Source organism: Lathamus discolor, chromosome 2 (genome assembly GCF_037157495.1).
Source record: "Lathamus discolor isolate bLatDis1 chromosome 2, bLatDis1.hap1, whole genome shotgun sequence".
Taxonomy (NCBI): Eukaryota; Metazoa; Chordata; class Aves; order Psittaciformes; family Psittacidae; genus Lathamus; species Lathamus discolor.
The window spans coordinates 146,718,652-146,737,857 of NC_088885.1; the positions used below are offsets into that span (position 1 = coordinate 146,718,652).

General features: G+C 42.3%; 1 protein-coding gene across 1 annotated transcript; it reads left to right on the forward strand.

Annotated features, from left to right (window-relative positions):
- The first annotated feature begins 1,460 nt into the window (after positions 1 to 1,460).
- On the forward strand, positions 1,461 to 13,780 carry MAL2 (mal, T cell differentiation protein 2). The gene is made up of 4 exons (XM_065668853.1): positions 1,461 to 1,995; positions 4,220 to 4,390; positions 9,340 to 9,498; positions 11,860 to 13,780. Exons 1-4 carry the CDS (start codon positions 1,861 to 1,863, stop codon positions 11,929 to 11,931), a joined length of 537 nt encoding a protein of 178 aa, XP_065524925.1. The 5' UTR covers positions 1,461 to 1,860; the 3' UTR covers positions 11,932 to 13,780.
- The last annotated feature ends 5,426 nt before the right edge of the window (positions 13,781 to 19,206 follow it).

A 19,206-nucleotide genomic window follows, 5' to 3' on the forward strand; every position in this document is an offset into this window, starting at 1 on the left:
TTCTTGTTCCGAATCATAAACTGATCAACCCAGTTTTCCACCCACTCAGATTTCTCCCTCTGCAGGGCAGACTCAACAGATTTAAAGCCAGACTGTGAAATTAATTGGACATATGGTCTCCAGAATGCAACACCAAGAACAAGCCACCTACACACCTAATCACTTAGGCACAAGTCTGAATCACATTCCCTTCCAAAATACACTCAAATCAGGACCCTCTGTGCCTCCAGAGCCTGCAGCTCTTCCTTGAAGATAAATGGATGGGACACAAGGTTTGCTTTTTTAAATAGGTATAGAGGAGGGATATTAATCACATTGATAACTGATGGGGTAAAGCACTCATAAAAGAGGGGAGTTAGGGCTGAGTGCTTTCCTTCGCCTAATGGGGATTCGATCCCACATCTCACATTTCTTAGATGTGCAAGAGGCATTCAGCTACAAGGGGTATAGGGACCAGGAGAGAGCACAAGAATACAAACTGTGGCTTCTTCCTCCTTTAGAAGCCACAGTTTCAAAGCTAAGGGGCTACTACTGCATTTCAGAAGTGTCTCAAACCTATTTATGTACTAGGTATGCTGGAAGCATGGGTGAGTTGTGTTTAGAGGAGCTCCCCACCAGCAGCTTGAGTTGGGGAAGACAAGCATCTCAGGCTGAGGCATTTCTTGTCATCAAAAAAGCATAACTGTGGAACAGCATACATCTGAAAATAAAGGAATACAAACTTAAAGTCCTAACTGGTTCAACCTCACTGGCATGAAACCTTCTTAAAATGCAATCTTTAAAATCTGAGCTGTGTATGTTGAGAATAAGCACCCAGAAACAGTGCATAGTATAACACCAGGTGAAACAGTGCTTAATCATCTGAGTGACAAGACACACCATCCTAAGCCATGCAGGTAGAAATAACAGAACTGGTACATCATAGAATCACAGAATGGTTTGAGCTGGAAAGGACCTTAAGTTCATTCAGGTCCAACTCCTGGCTATGGGCAGTGACACCTTCCACTACAGCAGGTTGCTCAGAGCCCCATCCAACCTGGCCTTGAGCTCTGCCACGGATGGAGCATTTACCATTACCTGTGTCAGTGCCTCACCACCCTCACAGTGAAGTTTCTTTCTGATAGTCAAAATCTACCCTCCTTCATTTTAAAGCCATGCCCAGTTGTCCTATCACTGTATGTCACATCCTTCAGAAGATATTTACACTAAGCACAAGAAAATGCATTATAATTGGTCTGTTGCACATGTACCTTCACCTACCCAAAACTTTCACATCAAACAAGCACTACCAGCTTGAAGCACCTGCGCATGGTTGAGCCAGCCTGAATGAAAGGTACAGCTGAGATGTTTTTGGTGTTTCAAATGGGAAACCTAGTAGGTTCCTTTAAAAAAAAAAGGTGCAACCTCATAATTTCGAAGCCTCAAATATCCGTAACCAGAAGGGAAGGAACGACCTTTTGCTGACTGGCGTCAGGAAATAACGTCCCAAGTGTGGCCGGGTCCGACCCGGGACTAGCGAACAGGGGCGCCGCACTCCGGAGCGGACACAGCGCAGAGAAGCTGTAAACCCGCCGGCCGGGCACGGCACGGCTGCGGGGCACCGTGCCCCGCGGGGGCAAACCGCCGCGCCCGCGCACCGCGGCGGCCTCCATCCGGGGCAGCCCGGGCGCAGCAGCTGGGCCATGCCCGGCACCCGGCACCCGGCTCCACCCGCCCAGGCGCAGGTGGGAGGAGCGGGCGGGGAGGCGCACCCGGGCTCGCCCGCACCTGCTGCGTCCTTCGCCGCCGCCTCCTCCTCGCCCCGCTGGCCGCGGCTCGGCCGTCCCCGCCGCGCTCGGCAGCCGCCGCCGCCGCCGCAGCATGTTGCCCAGGAGCGCCTCGTCCATGCCGCCGCCTCCCAACCCCGCTGCCTACTTCCCGCCTCCGCGGGTCACGCTGCCCTCCGGCCTGGAGATCCTGCGCACCTACTCGGGAGCCGTCATCTTCCTGGAGATCGTGAGTGCGGGCGCGGGGCGGTGGCACCGGCCCTCCTTCCCTCAGCGCCCCGCTGCCCCGTGCCCGCAGCCCTTGGGACGGGCGACTTCAGTCCCGCTCCTCACTGCCATTTTGTGTGAGGGGAGGTGCGGCGGCCGAGCCTGCGGCAGGGGGGAGCCCCCGGGCTGCCCTGCTCCGGTCCCGGGCGGGTGTCTGGGACACGGGGCTGTGCCGGGAGGGGCGGTAGGACCCGGCCCCGCTGCCTTCAGCCTGCCCCGGTGTGTTCGCTCCCCTCGGTGTCGGTGGGGCGAGGTGCTTCCCCCCGGCCTGGCGGGCAGCACCGGGGGCTGTGGAGATGGGTTACACGGGGGTTGTTTGAGCTGTGGAGGACTTCGGGCCACACAGAGTACCCGAGCCAAACCCGCCATGCCGAGTTACGCTGGTTCCTGCCTGCGGGCGTGTGTTACGGGTCCTGTGCAAACTCCTACAAGTACGTTTAATTTCATGGGTCTTTCAGACCTTACTGGAGGACCTTTGAGTTAAGGCTGAGTGTGAGGCGCTGCAGTGGTGCTAAGTACTAGGAGAAAAAAAAACGACCTTGGCAAAAGTCATCTGGTTTTAATAATGGTTTTTTTCGTGGGGTCATAGCAGGCTACTGCTTGGGTCCCGGTCTGTGAGATGGATCCCACCCTGCAAGCTGTGAAACCACCTGAGCAGAGAGCTTGGAGTACAAGCCCAGGTGCTCAATCAAGCCGTGAATCAGTAGGGACAGAAGGGTAATTAGGTTGGCCAACGTGTTCTACATCGGACAGCCTACCTGAAGTGGGCAGGAGTAGGTACTGTGAGGGAAACAGCACAACAGGGAGCACTGAGTCTCTACAGTAGTTGCCTAAATGTATTTTTAAAGAAGCCTGCAAGGTTGCATATTCAGAGTACTGCAGACATTTCACGTGTCTCTGCGTTTTGTTTAACAGATGCTTTGTGCTGTCCCTTCTGCTTCCTCACTGCCCATCACTAGGTGATCCCTGAGTAACAGACTTGCACCTGCAGTCTTGTGAAACTAAAGAAAGTTTTGTGCTTCACAGCACCTAAAAAAGGAACCCTAGAGAACCACTTGAAGGCTAGTATATAAACCCTTGGGAGCTTTAAACTAGACTAGCAGTACATCTTTACATATACAGTGCTGCAATGTAAAATGAGAAAGGAACCAATTAATTTTATACCAGGCATCTTTTGAAAGATATCTCTCGTCCAACCTTAATTCAAAAGAAATTTCTCCAAATCTGAAAACGTAACCTCTGACTTTGTAGTTGTAAATCTGTAGGAATTAAAGTGGGGAAGTAGTAACTTGCTTGGAAATTGATGGTAGCTGTCACTACACTGCAGGCTGGATTATGAAGTTAAATCTTTCTGTAATGAATATATGTCAGATGGCAATTAAGATTTTCTCCAGTTATCTTTTTTTATAAAGAGACAGGATTTGCAGGGAGAAATAGTACCTTCCATAGTCCTGATTAAACTGGGCAAGCCATAGAGTACAAATTCTCTATCAGCCCATCATAGCATAGCATCCCCACCACTCATTCACTGTGATCAGCATGCTGAAAAGAAAATCGGTGGTGCTGAATTCTTCCCTAGGTTATAATAATTCTGGAAAGCTGAGTGTTTTTCTAGTCATTATCACATAATTTACAATTTGCCTTATTCTATATTCTATATCCTATATTCTAGTTTTCTCCGTATTGCTTAATATGTTGTCTTTTTTTATTACAAATGCATTGAAAAAGAAAATGCAGTTTCGTCTCTTTTCTATATCTCATCTGCTTAGGACTGCAAAACTAAACAGTATGAAATTTAATCCAAATCTGATGTACATCCTTGTCATGTGAACTAGTATATCGAGAAAGAGTTGTGTGTGTGTGTGTGTGTCATGTTTTCACATTTTTTATATTTCCTACAAAATGAGAATAAGGGTAACATTTTCAGTATCACCACACAAGTCACGTGGGTCTGTAAATCCCATTTTCAAGATTAAGAGCTTTTAAGAATTTCAGAGTGGGTTTGTCTTATCACCACTTAGTGCCTATCATTTCTGAGAATGGCACTTGGACCCTCTGAGTACATTTGAAGTGTTGCCTCTTGGTTTCTGAAAGTAATTTGAGGACATGTTGATTGGTGATATTAGTTCTTACACAGAAAGGACTAAATAAATGTTGTCTGTTCGTCTGTGTTTCTCTCCTTGCAGCTGTTTGGAACAATAGTCTGGATTTTGGTAGCTTCTACCCGAGTTCCACTGCCGCTGCTGCAGGGATGGGTAATGTTTGTAGCAGTGACAGCATGGTTACTGTCCATTATGTTCCTGTGTGTGTTCCTCTTCGGTTATGCAAATAGAATCGCTGTCAACTGGAACCAGACGGTAAGATTTTTTTCTTTATTTGAGGATTCCCTTTATTTTGTGAACTGGAAATCATTTAATGAGAAGTACTGATCCAGAGTCTTAATGCTAGGCCTTGTGTTTCAGTGGAAAGGTTTTCAGAACAGGAATTCAAAACTTAAAATATTAGCAGGGCTATAAGGATGATGGATGAAATACAGGACCTGTTTTATGATGGATGCTGAAAGAGACCAGCTTTTGACACTGAAGGAGTATGCTTGTCCTCTCTGAGCACATAGAATGCGTGAGCAGCAGGAAGGGAACTAGTTTAACAAGGCATGACAACAAATTCATATAAATGGACAGAAATTGCGGATTGGAAATGGGAAAATATTTCCTGACTATTAAAGAAGTGGAACCAACACTCTGTGAATAATGGGGGCGCATGTAATAGCGTAAAGGAAGTGATACATTTATGAACACACAGTGTGATGTGGTTATCTGAGATAGCACGGGCTGGACTAAAGAACCCAGGAAGTCTCCTCTAGTTCCTGAGAAAGTCTTCTACTGACTTTTGGTTCAACTCTTAAAGCCAGGGTAGCATTGGTGAGTGGTTGTTAGACCTTAGGTAGTCAAAGGCAGCATAACGTGTAGTATGATATAGCTTAACATATTTATAGGAAGCTTAAAGTTTATCTTTCTTAAAGGAAACCTGGTGAGACAACAAATAATTACGCCCTATACAGCTTTTCTTCATTGTGGAGACATGACTTGATTCTTGATGTAATGGATTGTTATGACTTGTGCCAATAGTTCTCACAGTCTGTACCTTTCTGTTAGAAAAGGGAAGTTGTTCATTCCAGTTTTTGCCAACCACATGGATACATCAGGTTATTATCTGCTAATTTACATGCTCCTTTCTTGGCATAAACAGTTTTAGACTTTGGGTTTTTAGCACTCAAGTAGCGGGGCATGAGATCATATCACTTTCTTGTATTGTTGGAAGTGAGTAATAAGAGGTGGCAAAACTATGATCAGAATTTCCAAAAAATCTTCCAAAAGGACCTGAACTACTAAAATATTAAGAATGGCTGTAACTCCTGATCACCTTCACCTCCCTCCTGTGCAGCTTAGTTTTCCTATTGATGCTTTTCTTGATCACATCTGGAATTGCATGCTTCAGTATCAACATCTGTAGTTATTTACCTGTTCAAGTTATTCACAGACATTCTCTTTAAACAAAAGGTCTTTAAAGCAAATTGTAATGCTTCATGAATTTGGGGCTGCAGCTCATCAGTGCTAAAAGACTGGACTCTATTAAAATGAACTTTAGCACTTTGATAGCAAATACACATACAGTGTCAGCTTTCCAGCACAATACAGGCAGTAATTACACTAATAATAAGTTATAGTTACAAAGACCTTTGCAGGGATCTATGCTGTGACATCCTCACAAGTTATGATGCAACAAAGCCCTTGAGCATGTGCATAACTTAAGTAAATTATAATGTGTCCTAGGTTTCACTGAAACTGTCAATTTACAAGTTGCTGGGTGAGGACATAGCCCTTTATAGATTGAAAATGCCATACAAATGTTCATCTTACAATGATTGTGTAAGTGTCTTACGCATTGGCTACTCGATGCTTCAGTGATTTGTTATACTATTAATTTTGTCCCCTTGTGAGGGATACATTACTGAACAACTTTCTGTGTCAGGAAATTGCTACGTGACTTGTACAAAAGCTGCATCTGTGGGGTGGTGTAACTTAACCCAAAAAGCTGTCATAACTAAGTCAACATAAATGAATGCCGAGTGAATCGTTTTATTTCTAACGTGGTAGCTGATACCCAACCCCTTCCAGCTGTCAACAAAAATAACACTAGATAGATCTTTGGACCACGCTTTTGAGGTACCCAGATGTCTGTAACTTGTTGGCTGTAAATTCTTTAGCAGCACTTCACAAGGATTTTTTGCCTTCTGTTGCAAATAGTTTTAGTGTTTCCAGTAATTGTTTTATTTTATAAAATAAAAAGGTGTACCTGTTTGCTTTAGGTTGGCATTTGGATAAATACATGTGTTTTGCCTTTTCATAAGTTAAATTTACAGAAGCTACAGGTCATTAGAAAAATAGTAAGAGTCATGGCTTAGTTGTATTGGTGTAGTAGAGATTCATGCACAAATGTGGTTTAAGACTCCAGGAGCTTAAATATAAGTTTGAAAAATAGCATGGGGTTCTGGCAGCCCTGCATTTAGTAATACCTTACATTAGTATCAGTGGAGCTACTTGTAATACTTATCTACTATGTATTAGTATCTACATTATATCCTGATATTAGTAAGATACTACAGAGTGAAAAGATGAGAGGAAATACAGACCTTAGGGAGGTACATCACTCGGTACATCACTGTATTAAACCAGATGGTATGATAAATACTGTCCTTTACAGCCTGACTCACAACACACTCATTTACAAAATTAGATGTGAACCAAGATAACATGCAGATCTGGTAGTGTTTTACATAAACTTTGTATGAGGTTTCAATGGTGGTACACGTGTGGGGGCAAGGAAGGGTTAGGCACCATGCTAACAGGTACTAAAAACCAAAATCCCTTGGGGGTTTTTGGTCACAGAAACCATAACCGTACAAACATGAAACCTTACTGATGCTACATAGCTCCACTGTAATTGCCTCTGGGCAAAGGAAATTGGAGGGTTTGGCAGGAGAATGAAGGAAATGAAAAAGTGTGTCTTCTGAAAATCTCTCTCCTGAATGCAGGCAGCACTGCCTTCCTCGTGGAGCTATTTGCTCTCCTTTACGAGCAGTGGTGCCAAAAGCGTACAGCTGGTAATGCTGACATAGTTGCGTCCTAGTAGCCCAAGAATAATGGATGTCCCTGATTACCCCTGGATAGACACAAGCCTTTCAAGGTGCTGAGATCATGTGCTATGAAATGGGTAATTCAGGCTATGATGTGGGGTTTAGTACTTGTCACACAGTGAACACACACCAGCCTGTGGTCTGATATGGTGCCGCAGGTGGTAGCATGAAAAATGAGTGTGTCTGCCAGCTCCAGTGAGCTTGGGAGGCCACAGCAGTAAACGTCTGATAGGGTGAGTGCCTCCTCAGCTGCAGCAAAGCACTGCAGCTTCTCCCATGCTTCAGTGCACTCATGCTAGAGTAGGTCTCTGGGATTTTTTACTGTGAGGTACAGAAGTTACAGCAGAGCTGGAGACGTACGGAGTGTGTCTTGTGCCCAAAGCTTGAGATTGGGCAAGCATGGCACATAAAGGCTACCAGTTAGGTCAGGAAGCCACCCTCTGCCCCCTTCTCAGTTCTGTTGCTGTCAGCGGGGCTTCCTTGTGATACTCCAAGAGGAAGTAATTGTTTTTAAAAAATTGGAGTGGGAACAGAAACAAAAAAATACCAAATCAATGGAAAACCAGAACTTGGGAATTACTGCAGCAGTTTTGCCAAAACTTGGATTCCCAGTCATTAGGAAAAGCGGTGCACTCTATGACCTAACCTCAAATGATCAGATGATTTTTCATTAAGAGAAAATTATTTCCGGAGCTAATTGGAATGGGAAACTTATAGCAGCTTATATTGTAACTTATCAGAACTGACTAGGGTGTGATTCAAGAAGCTTTAGCTGCTACAAAATGTGGAACAACTGATGGGTTTGAAAAGAAAAATCTTCCAATAATAGGAAAACTTCACACCTACAAAGAAACAATTGTCTAAATAGAGAAATACAGCACTTTGATATTTGATATAGGCAGTAGGTAAGGATTTTGCACAGTAATTTCTAATGCATATGAATGCTGTCTGCTGTTGTGATGGACTTGCACATGGTGTACCCTGGGTTCTCACTCTTGAAATACTAGTAGTCCATTGCACTCAAGTGAATTAAAAGTGCTGGAGATAGGGTTTATAATGTGGATGTCATCAAAAGGCATACATTTACTTGTGTAGAACTTAAAAAACTGTGTCTATGGCCTTTGCAGACCTGCTTGGGTATGGACACAGAGTATGTATTTAATGGACTCAGGAACTGAGTGCAGTGCAAATGTCAGTTTTGCAGACTCACAACAGAAGATCTTGAAGGAATATTTTAAATGTTTTAAAACTGTACTGGCACGTGTCTTGGTTCTTGCTGTGTGGAAACCACAAAGAGATTTAGGCATCAAAGCTGCTTTTTCATGTGCTCCAATAGTAGAATTAGACATGAGGGTTATATGTTTAAACCTTGTGTTAAGCTAGCATTCACCACAGAAGAGGGAAGAATTGCCTAGATAAGGCAAAGAGAGAAGCATGTTTTAAGTAAATCCTGACTCCTGTCGCCTCAAGTCTTGGGCATTTTATTCTACAACATCATTAAGTACTTCCAAATTACTGTATTTTGTGTAGAGCCAAGTTAGGGAGAGTTGAGGAATGTCTCAGTTCTTGGATTCTGATTTTATCAAGAAGTAAACTTCAGCTGTATCAAGGTTGAGGTGTTTCTGGTCATTCACAGAAGCAAAATTTAAGCGTGGAAGGGGGACTTCTGGAGCTTAGGTTATAGTTAAGAAGGGATTTGTGGGATGGCAAGCTTGTATTGTACTGCTTAAATTGTGGTGAACTTGCCCTATATGTCCCTTTTTTATGTAAACTGTATGAAGGGAGAGTTCTCTAAGCTCTAAAAGCTTTAAAGGGATCTAAAATGTCAGCATATGTACCTATAGATGAGCACATGCCTTTAACTTGAAGGAATATATAGTCTGGGGAGAGTTGCCTCTTATCACTAATTATATTAGTGAATTGCTTACAACTGCAAGCAGCTGTGAAAACATGTCCAGGTTAAGCTCTCAGATGGATTTAACACTGCTTGTCTAAAGTTAATGTTGTCAGTACTTGTTTCATGTTACAGTGGTGGGATTCATTTGTACTAAGGCTAGAAGAATTAGGTAAGTATTGCAGCCTAAACTGAGTCTGTCATTTGCTTTTCAGGATTTTCTTTTCCATGGGGCTACTTTTGTCTTTTATTTTGGAGCTTTTCTACTGCAAGCAGCAACTACATCTCTGCATCACTTTCCTCGCAAATTCAATTCCACCTCACAAGAGAAGATTATGGCAGATCATGAATATAACATAAGCATAGCAGCCTCGGTACGTATTTCATATATTTATATTTGGGGAACAGAAGTCTGTTGTGAGCCCTTGTAGCCAACTTGGGAACTTAACAGCAAGCTGGAATAGAAAGAGGAGCTGTGAAAAAAAAGGGATTGTCTTTGAGAGTACCAGTGTCCATCAGAGACGTGCATAAAATACTGGAATAAGCTAAAGCTAATGTGGTAGGTGCTCAGTTGCTACTCTTCACTGTAGTGTTATAAATATGTGGTCATTACAGCTCCTAATTTTTAGATGAGATACTTTGTAAAAGCAGTGTTGGTTATTGGAACAGAAGAAAAAGGCAACAACTGAGCCTTCATCAAAGCATTGTGTGAATTTCATGCCTGTACTGAAACCTTCAGTAGTTTCTTTTATATCGTGGACTATTGTCCATGAGGAAAAAATCTTGGACTTACATCAGATATGAAAGTTATCTGTAAGGGTCCTGCTGTCTTTTGTGGGAAAGATTAGAGTGCTTTTATTGATAGGCTAATCTTAATTTTTCTCACTGTAATTGCATCATTGCTGAATCACTGTATCTAGTGATGTGGGTGTGCATAGCTGAGTCAGAAAATACACCAGGCTCTAGTTTTCTCCCTGGTTGGACTTCTGAAAGGCAAGTAAAGGTGTGCCTGTAGGATTAGCTTAAAGAACCAGAACTACTGCTGTTAGGTTTTTTTTGTACCATCCATAGGGTCTTGCATACCTCAGGGAGCTGTAAATATATATAAAGCTTCTAAAACCTTCTGTGGGTATTAGTTGTCCTTAAAACTAAATGCACCATTAATTTTGCACAGTACATACCTTCAGTTCATCTTAAGATAAAAACAAGTGAAAGTAAGGTGTAAGGTTCACATCCTCTCTACAAGAGGAGAATAAAAAGAAAAAGCCTTTTGTTTTGGCTAAGCCAGTCTCTGATGGGGTGAGGTGGGCATGTCAGTCTCCCAAGTCCAGAGTGCCTCACCATCACCCACTTGCCAGTAACACATTAGATCACATCTGCTACCTGTATGGCCACATGGCAAAAGGACACAGGTGGTATCTCATAAGTGCACCTGAACTAGGGGAGGGCTTTGAAATAAGCAAGTATTTCAGAATTTTACCTTAAAGTGCAGCTCTCCAATCCTCCTTCAATGTGTTCAGGTCCCACTGAATATATGGTCTTTTCAGTCATTTTGTCTGGCAACAGGATATTGGGAACTCGAAGAGACTCTTTTCCCCTTCTGTACTATTTTTCCGAAGGAGAATTTAGTTCTTCAAGCTCCTCAACTCCCTGTCAAGATAGGGGAGGAGGAGACTTATTTTGTAACTTGCCTCATTATTTTTAATTAAGAGATGCTGAGAAATGGTGTATCAGATAACTGTAGTCTTCAATATCTTTGCATTTTTTCCAGAAGTATATAATTAAAAAGTCAGGACACTCAGAAAAAAACTGTAATCCTTTAAAACACTTCATTAGAACAGTCCTGTGATCTACATGGAAAAATACAAAAGATTTCTAACATTTTGTCTTTTAAAATTACTTTTGTATATTGTGATTAAAAATACACATATTCATTTTATATGGGTGATAGTTACACGGTGTAGCATCTATTGAAAACTTCAATTGTCAATTTATCACTTGTGTGGAAAGCAAGTAGGTAGGTTGTTATGACATGATTGAATTCTCATGTTCCAAGAGACAGAATCCATCATGAGCACCTGACAATATGAGAAACTTCAGCAGTTCAGTTTCTCATTTCTTCCTTCTGGTTTACATTACATATTCAGGTTTGCTGTGCAGTGACCTTCAAATCTATACAGTTCAGTGCTTGGGCAATAGTCACTTCCTGGCATTTCTCAGGAGTTGATTTAATGGCTGGTTATCTGGTTAAGGAGGCCAAATTTGAAGCTGTTTCTGTACTTTTGCAAGTAAAAAAGTCTGTTTAGAGGGATGTCTTCTTAGCTGTTTGCTGGTAAAGGCATCACTTGGAAACAAACCTGAGATTAATGTTTGATCAGTCTAGATAAGAGGAAACTAAAATACACAGTGTACTTACACACAATTACTTTGTTCAGTAACTTATGCAGACATTCTGCTTCATATTCTATTTCAAAATGTCATCTGAAGCCAGCAAGTCGGTGAAAAGCAGTAACATGGAGTTATAACAGAGAGGTTAATAAGCAGACTTCAGAGGATGCTAAACCTGTCTTTACCTTAAGCATTTTGGCTGGGGGAGGTAACTTTTGAATAATTTGTGTTCCTGTATTCATTTAGAATAGAAAAAAACAAAACAAAACAAATGTAGAGCAATATAGCGTGTGATTCACTTTTTTTCTTTTTTTCTTCTTTTCTTTCCCCCTCTGCTCCTCCTCTAGATTTTTGCCTTTGCAACAGCTGTTTGTTATGGTTGCAGCACAGCCCTGGCATTGAGGAGATGGAGGCTATAGCAGTTGAAGAGCGGTTGATGCCTGAGTGTTCTGCGTCAGATCAAATTAAGTGCTACTTGTCCATTTTACTGTAATGTAATTCCAAAAGACTTACTTTTTTTTTTTTTTTTTTTGCTTTAAATATGTTTCAGAGTGGTAAAATGCAAATAACTCCTCATAAGGATTTCCCTAACAGAGAACAAGTTTGCATCTCTTCCCTTCTGATTTTTACTTTTATTCTGTACCCATGAAAAGCATACATTGTATGGTATTACAGAGTTCAGGGATAAACAGATATGTCATTAGCAGAGAAGAGAATTCTAGTGCTAAAATCAGAAGAGGAAGAAGATGGAAACTAAACCAATGTGTTAACTGCATCGGCAGCTAAAAAGCTCCTCCCTTGTTAAGTCCTTAAGTGTTTTGCAGCATTACAGTGCATTCTACACTGGTGGAGTCTTGAGGCTCCTTTTAGAGTCATGAGTTTTCTGTGTGCTGCTCCTTGTGTGGTCAGAGCCCAAGCTGACTTTATGATACCAGCTTAGTATGTATATTATTAATTTTGATGTACAGAGAAGATATTTTAAATATACATCCAGTGAAATCTTTTGATACTCTTTTATAGCCATATCCACCTATGGTTATCTGATCCTTAAAGCTTCACGTATTCTTTAGTACATGGAAACTGTTTGGGACTGTCAGTCAGTAGTTGATTAGTTTTAGGAATTTAGCTTAATCAGATCTATTTATACTGCAAAACTAAAACAGTGCATCTGTGTTGTGTGTATATACATGGTATATTTTTGTTTAACAGGAATATTTGCACTGTTTTACTTTGTTAGAGTACAACTTTGGTTTTGTTACTTCAAGTGCTGCATTTGTTACTTATTATGTGAGTCAGTATCATTTGAATGGAATGTAACCAAATGGTGAATAATGTCTGACCTCAATTCTTGCAGTGTTGTTATTTGCTGCATTCTAAACCTGAAGTGTTGTAAAGGTGTTTCTATTTGGATAGATGCCTACACAAATGTCTTACTGAAAGCAGAGGAATGCAGAGCAGTTCGCCCACTGTGGAGTTTCCTTTTGGCACAAATGAGGTTTAATTGAGCATCTCTTGAATATCCATGTTGTATAATGGCATTCAATATTTTGTATAGAAAAGCAATGTAACAAAACTAAAGGATGGCATTGCGCTCTGCTCCCTGACACTCATGCTGGTCTGCAGATGGTGAAACCTTTTGTAATGCTAGTAGATGATTTTTGCTCTTGTTAATAGTGCCAAATTGATCACCTGGGAGAGAAAAGCTCCCTGTCATTCGTAAAACAGCATGCTCACCACATCTTGCCAATGCACCTGAATACTCTGTAGAGACCAGCAGTGGTTGGGTAAGGGAAGACAGGACTTTTCTCATTCCCAGGCCTACTCCTTTTCCTGGAGCCAATCAGGGTGTCTGCCATGGAGGTTACTTTATCAGACTTGTCAGGCAGAAGGATTTCTGAGAGGCAGCCACCCCCAACAGGGCCCTGCAGTCCCTGCTGACCCTGTACAGGTTCTTAGGGATGACGTAGCAGTGAGTGGCATCCCTTCTGACTACTGGAACCACTTGATTGTCCTGAATTACTGCAGTGGGATGATTTTGCATATCCTGTTTCCTTAAATTTTTATCTTCCAAGATTTTGTACTCTGGCTGATTTATCCCTCACCTCCCCCCCCCAGTTCTCTTCTTGCATTGAAACTTGTTTTGTGAACGTTTTATCTATAGCCATATACTTTTTAAAATACTTCATATTGTATAAAGTACACTGGAGTATATGGATGAAAGTATGTAACGCAAACTTACACTAAGCAGCATTAAAGTTACTTAATATATTTATGGCAGTAATCTGGTTATTAATTCTGTCTTTGGAAAGTGTCAAAAAACTACCTTACAGCTTTGCCTGACCTGGTGCTGGATGTGTGAAATTGAGGCTAAGATTTCTTGAGAAGGCCCAATTACGTTGGTGCTAGATTTGTGTAGTGGTTTGCTGCATGACACAGCATGAATATTAGTAAGGAGAAGTGTGAGATCAGCTACAACAACACTGGAAATGGGAGCTGATCTTTGGTGTGGTTTCTTCTTCACCCTGCAACATCGAAGTGCACTGTGCACCACAGACTGTGCCAGAGCTGTAGTCTCTGCAGCCAGCTGGGGTGATGTGGGAAAGATCTTAAATTTAACTTAAACCTACAGTGTAGGAAACGCACACACATGGTGTCAATTCAAAAGCTGTCCAAGCTGGCATTTGTATTTAACCTCCGAGTTCAAACCCAAGGTGTAAAGCCTGTGACTGATGGATGCAATTCAAGCTTCTTACTGTACTTGTAGAAGTCCAGATAACAGAATGCAGTTAGCGTAGCACAGAAACTGTTTGTATAGTGAGTAAAGGCTCTTGAGTATCAAAGACAAACAAAGGGCAGAGAAGAGATAAAGGTAAAAACTACTGTAATGAAGAATGGCTTTCATGGCTAAAAAGAAGTAATGGAAAATTTCTATTAGTGTGCAAGGAGTGTTGCTGTACTTTGAGGAAGATTTAAGGAAGGATCCACCAGAACAAGCAGTTACATTCTTCTTTTTTTAAGGACAAAAAGAAAACCAGTGATTAAATTAGTTAATTTTTCATTACTTTGTACAGGGAGCCAAAAAGATAGGTGTGACTCAGAAATAGCATGTGCATGCTGGGATGTCTGTATGCAAATAGTGATATAGCAATAACACGTAATCACTTAGGTATTACAGGTGACTTATGCGAGTTGGTTTTAAGAAATCTCACTCTTCCCTGTACACAAAGTCCCCCAAGCCTATGACCTTGTAGAACACAAGCTTAGGTCTCTCCAAAGAATGGAATGAGTAGGGGAGGACTATAGGGAGATAATTTATCTCAATGAATTTCGTGAAAAGAATAAGACCACAGTGTTTTCAGCAAACGTCTTTATTTAATGTGAGGCTGCAGTGTAGGAGTATCTAAGGTACCATGAACGTCCCAACTCTTAGAATCAGACAATAGTTCATGGCATTTGAATATTACACCAACTGTGCGATAGCTGCTGGGAAGTAAGCTCTCTCTAAGGAGACTTTACGTCAAAGGGTGCAGAGAGAAGCAGCAGTTTGGTGCTTGCTGCTGAAGAGAATGTGCATGTTTTAGAAAGCTAAAACTTTGTTAGAACTTCCTCAGAAAACATGCACAGCCAGTGCTTCACAGAAGTCCTGACTCCTGTCATGCTGAGTGCCTGGAAATAACCCAGAGTGACACGGGTCCCGTGGTGATTATTGATATGTACAGGGTTTGTCTGTTTGGATTCTCACGATTTCTCGCTGTGTACTTTGGTTCTAACTCCTGACATAAGTTCTGCTGCTGTAAAATGCAGCCTTAAAATGCAGCTGTAAAACATAGCTGTAAAGGGTGAGAGAGACAGAACCAGGGATCTTGCAAATATGTGCCCTTCATAGCAAGTTAAAGAAAAGGCACTGGAAAGTCACGACATCAGTGTCTTCTTTCTGTTTAGCTTCTAAAACCGGATGACATTACTGACTTCTGTTACATTTCATCTAATCATAGTATTTTTGTGTTTGCTTGATAATTTTCAAGAATGTTGATGTTCATCATTTTCCCATCTGAATGTGAAAAATGTTCAGAGCTTAAACCTCATTTGTTGCATTTTTTATCCATTTACTGTGAAACTGGTCTCTGAATACTAGTGTCCTGGTGCATTTCACACTCTCTTGCCAGGCCGTCCAGGTTGTACAGAAAGGCTTCCCAGAGCTTACCTATCAATGCTGGTGAGCAACGAGTCATCAGAGATGAAAATAGGATGCTGTTCTTTGCAGTCTTACACAAAGAAAAACTTGTGAGAGCATGTTATATTTCTTTCTTAGCTGTATTTTGTGCAATTGGTCATGACACACTGGTCTTAACTGAGACACAAAACCATCAGCTGATAATGCAAATGTGGTGTATTAATATCAGTAAACAGCAATGGAAAGTATTTACTTCTTTTTTTTAGACAGTGAGTTCATCATGACTGTTCCACTTTCTGCCACTGTGTTAAGTTTCTTTTGGTCCATTATTGTGTTTATCTAAACCCTCTGGTAATCTGAGCAGCTCACAGTTCACTGTATTTATCCTCAAGGTGCTACTGGAAAGAAGAGCTATTCTCATTTCACATGTAGGAAACTTGGATGCAGACACTAAGGAACTTGTTTGCTGAAGGCCTCACATGGAGGATGCAAGAAGCCTGGAGAAGAGACCTCATAGCAGCCTTCCAGTATCTGAAGGGGGGCTATGGGGATGCTGGGGATAGACTGTTCATTACGGACTGTAGTGGCAGGACAAGGGGTAACTGGTTCAAACTTAAACAGGGGAAGTTTAGAGTGGATATAAGGAAGAAATTCTTTACTGTAAGGGTGGTGAGGCACTGGAATGGGTTGCCCAGGGAGGTTGTGAGTGCTCCATCCCTGGTGGTATTCAAGGCCAGGTTGGACAAAGCCTTGGGTGACATGGTTTATTGTGATGTGTCCCTGCCCATGGCAGGGGGGTTGGAACTAGATGATCTTAAGGTCATTTCCAACCCTAAAGACTCTGTGATTCTATTCTATGATTCTGTTCTATGTGTGGTGAAGCAAGAAAAGGAAACCTGGTTTCTCAAGTAAGAGGTCTGTGCCCTGCCCAGCTGCCCATCCCACTGCCTGCAAGTGGGCAGGGAGGAAGCAGGATAGCTTGGATTTTGTGTGTGACCCATCCCATTCCTGTCTCTGTCATGGTGCTGTTACTCTGCCAGTTAGTTACGCAGGGTTACAAGGTAGACTGACTGACTGTGAAGGATGATGAGTCAAAGGGAGATTTTATGTGCCAAACTGGCATTCCTAGATCAAATGTTGTAGTTTCTGGGTGTTCTGACCTTGGATTTTGGTTATCCAATTGTAAACAGGCTACACAGAGTTTCTGTTTGAGGTGTTGATCTACCTCCTGCAACTTAAGAGAGGAAACCGGTCCTCAGGAATCTGCAGGCTTCGCCTGCTTCCTCCTTTACAACATGTTTGAGCCCTAAATTCTTGTTGGTAGCAAAATATTACCTGCCTTATGCCTGCCAGGACACAGCACCTTTCAGTTCAGAAACCTGAGCTAAGTTTTGGCAACTAACTTGTCAAGCTGCCTTTCAAGGGAACACAATGATCAAGTCAGACTATGTCTAGGTGTGGTTTTAACACTTTTCTTGCTGTGGGATTATTGTAAATAGCAATAAGGATTCTGGTGATCATAAACAAAATACTCATACACTTACCCAGCACCAGACCTACTGTGCCTGGCTCCAGAGAGACTCTTGTGCAAGAACTGAGCCCTGTGGATCCACAGATGATTGCAGCATTACCACTAATCTTAACAGAATTACTGGAGATTTTAACCTCAACCAAACACCTTTTCCTGGTCCTCTCAGCAAGGTGGCACCTGTGTCACTGGACCAGCTGTGTGGGACAATAAACAGAAGATCAGAACAAGCCCAGAGGGGTTCCTTGTGGAGAAAAGGATCTTTCTGCTGCAGAGATGCAGCTTCAAGCAGCCTCGTTGTCCTGTACAAAGGTGCTGGAGCTTCCTAGTGATCTGATTACATGCCTGGGCAGTCCTACTTGCAGTGCCCAGGAATGAGTGGCTTTTACTATTGCTTTGTTACAGGTGTTGGTTTAGGTTCATTAAGCTTTACAAGACAAACTAATGAGGCAAAAAGTATTTTGTTTCTACAAATGCTTTGCTGCCTCCTATAAATGCTTTTTTTGTCCCACTCAAGGATCATAGCCATTTTTCTTTGTGACTACTTTTTGAGTGGAAAACATACATTAGCATAAATTAATAATGTAAAAAATGATATTATAGTTCTTACTATTCCTAAATTGCATTAACTGGAAGTATTTCCAGACTCCTGGGTCCAGGTGAACACCCCAGCAAGTCACAGCTCTCTGCAGAGTAAGACTTAAAAAAGCATCTTCTCCCTGCCTCTGTTTTTGGAGGGAAAACAGGGAGCTGCACCAAGATCTGGACAGGCTGGACAACCCAGAAACCAATGTGTTGTATTGGGATTTGGTTCACTGTTCGGTAGCACTAAAGGGCACAGATGGTCTCAAGATGGTTCCACCATGATAACATACAAACCTATGGCAAGTCAGGAAATGGAATGAGAGGCCTACTGATTAGAAAAGCAGATTAAGACCTTAAGTGCTTGGCTCCATTTGTCCTCTGTATAAAATCTGGCATTGACTCCAATGCTTGACTCCTTAATATACCCGCTTTTCAAACTGTAAATACCTTGGCCCGGGATCTGAAGCCCTGGGGAACCTGTAGGTCCAGCTTAGAGCCTTGGGCTGCTGGAATAAGAGGCAAGGTGAATCACCACCAGAAGCTTTAACCCTGTATGCAGGAGCAGAGGACAAGGGGAAATGTTCTCCAGTTCCCAGGTCCGCTTCCCAGCTTGGTACCAGCTTTAAGAGTTGGAGGAAGGGCAGTAGTGCTCCTCTTCCTCTCCATTCCCTGGCTCCAACTGCCATGGGCCCTGGATGTGCTGGGGGACAGAAAGGAGGACTTGAGCAGAGCTGTCCCGGGAGTTCTAAGACATGCCTGACCTACCCAGGGCAGTGACAGCTCCTCCTGGCCAAGTCCAAGGTTCAGTCCCTGACCTACAATAAAAAGTAAATATATCCGGTAATGAAATAGTCAAGCAACATCCTGAGTCTTAGCTGGAGCAAATGTGCTTAGAAAAAGACCGCTCCCTCGGAGAGAAATTTCATGATGAACACGAAGCCACATTTTTCTTTAGTTATATAAATGCAACTTTTGAGGTCCAGTCGCCAGCGAGGAATTTCACTAATGGAAGTAAGAACAGAGTTTTCCCTCAGCACTAAGTAGAGCTGACCTTTGAAACAAATGGTATTACAAATTCCTTGGCCTTGTGTCATTTGCTTTTTCTTCTCAGGATCCTGCTGCTGGGATAAGTCACTACTGGAATAGCTGCTGCCGTTAGGGGAGAAATAGCTCTTGTGGCCATGGCAGACACAGAAAATGTGAAGACTCCAAGATGAAAATGCAACACTTGTAGAATCTCATCAATTTGGGGGACCTGACTCATGGGTTTAGGGTTGGCAAAGGTGGACAGGGTTTATGAGGGACAACATCACATGAAACTCCTAAGATGAACTCCTTACAGGATCTGAGTACCTCTGCTGGCTGAAAGGAGAAGAGAGTCGTGCTGAGTTTACCTCCTTCGTATAT

Excerpts from the sequence above, each read along its gene's own strand:
- MAL2 (XM_065668853.1), top strand. The coding sequence starts at position 1,861 with ATGTTGCCCAGGAGCGCCTCGTCCATGCCGCCGCCTCCCAACCCCGCT. Across the intron at positions 1,996-4,219 it reads CCGTCATCTTCCTGGAGATC|CTGTTTGGAACAATAGTCTG; the intron begins GTGAGTGCGGGC and ends CTCTCCTTGCAG. Across the intron at positions 4,391-9,339 it reads CTGTCAACTGGAACCAGACG|GATTTTCTTTTCCATGGGGC; the intron begins GTAAGATTTTTT and ends TTTGCTTTTCAG.